We start from the raw sequence: 1,653 nt of genomic DNA, 5'->3' as shown, positions 1-1,653 counted from the left end.
CTAGATATGCTGCAGTGCACCAGCCATGGCCAGAAGAAGGGTACAGAGCACCTTAACCCTTATAAGGTGTTCGGGTCTGTGGGACCCGTTTTCAGTTTTTAGCTTAATCAAAGTGATACAAATAATTATTTTTTTGAACTAAGATTCATTGGCTTTGGCTCATTTTCTGTGAGGAACATGAATCAGAAAACATTTTCAATGTCCCCCCTGTATACCCCCCATCACATTTATATTACACACAGGGTGTTCGGGTCCAGTGGACCCGGAGCTAAAGTGTGGAAATCAAAGGTCCTGTGCACCCTCATTTTCCCTTCCTCCTCTCTGTGTGTGTGTGTGTGTGTGTGTGTGTGTGTGTGTGTGTGTGTGTGTGTGTGTGTGTGTGTGTGTGTGTGTGTGTGTGTGTGTGTGTGAGAGAGGAGAGAGGAGAGCAGGTTCTCAAAGCGAGAAGCCATGGGCGCCCACTGTTCCCGCACAAGGTTGCAACATTGTGGCAAAATTTGAGAACCCAACACTATCTACACCCATATTCCCACACATTTCACCCTCTGACTTGCGGGAACCAAGTTTGGGGACCTGACACTATAAAAAGGCTCTGTCAGCGTGGTTCCATATCACGACTGATCAAGATGGCAAAGCGATTCTCTGTTCAGACTGCCTTGCAGATGTTTTTTGAAGAGACAGAGGGATTTGATAGTGATGCAGAGGAAATAGTGTCAGAAAGTGAGGACAACATTTCCGAAAATGCCGTTGAGCTTGAAGAGGAGGATCAGAATCAGCCAGCTCCCAAACGTAGAAGAGCCTCAGGACTAGCCCTTCAGCAGCCAGGACAAGCCTGCGAGCAGCCAGCCCCAGGACCATCCCATGAGCAGGCAGGACCAGGCAGCAAGCAGCCAACCCCAGGACCATCCCATGAGCAGGCAGGACCAGGCAGCAAGCAGCCAGCCCCAGGACCAACCCGTGAGCAGCCAGCCGTAGGACCAGCCCGTCAGCCTACTCCGAAACTCAAGAGAACCCCAGGACCAGCCCGCAAGCAGCTAGCCCCAGGACCAGCCCGCCAGCAGCCAGCCGTAGGACCAGCCCGTCAGCCTACTCCGAAAACTCAAGAGAACCCCAGGACCAGCCCGCAAGCAGCTAGCCCCAGGACCAGCCCGCCAGCAGCCAGCCCCAGGGCCAGCCGATGCGCAGCAAGCCGCAGGACCAGCCGGTGAGCAGCCAGCCATAGAACCAGCCATTGAGCAGCCAGACATTGGACTAGACTGTCAGCAGCTTGCAAATGACAACATATGGATGTCAAAAAATGGCAGAATTGAATGGTCTACCTGCTCAAGAAATGAACCCCCCCGCATGGCTGCCAATGTGATTCGGATGCTACCAGGACCTACACGCTTGGCATAAGTATGATATAAGTATAATTGCCATGTTCAAATGCCTTAATTTGTTGTTCAGACAGATGTTATTGAGTATGTTTATGTTTATGTTTCCCAGTTATGCCTGTTTATGATGCATTTCCTTATTTTGTTACATTTTAATAAAAAAATAAAGAAAAACGAGTGGCACCTCTTTTCATAAATGTGATTCAACAAAGGGAAAGGGAACAAATTTAACATATGTGTTGTTTATATTTCTTGCAATTTGGTTGAAGTAACCATCTGG

General features: G+C 49.2%; 1 protein-coding gene across 1 annotated transcript; it reads left to right on the top strand.

Moving 5' to 3' along the window:
- Nucleotides 1–626: 626 nt before the first annotated feature.
- LOC129088802 (uncharacterized) lies at nt 627–1,208 on the top strand. Its single transcript, XM_054596033.1, has one exon. It carries the CDS (start codon nt 627–629, stop codon nt 1,206–1,208), a length of 582 nt encoding a protein of 193 aa, XP_054452008.1.
- Nucleotides 1,209–1,653: the final 445 nt, after the last annotated feature.

Source organism: Anoplopoma fimbria, chromosome 3 (assembly GCF_027596085.1).
Source record: "Anoplopoma fimbria isolate UVic2021 breed Golden Eagle Sablefish chromosome 3, Afim_UVic_2022, whole genome shotgun sequence".
Lineage (NCBI taxonomy): Eukaryota > Metazoa > Chordata > Actinopteri > Perciformes > Anoplopomatidae > Anoplopoma > Anoplopoma fimbria.
The sequence above is the reverse complement of the archived record's forward strand: the minus strand, read 5'-3'. Positions and strand labels throughout refer to the sequence as shown.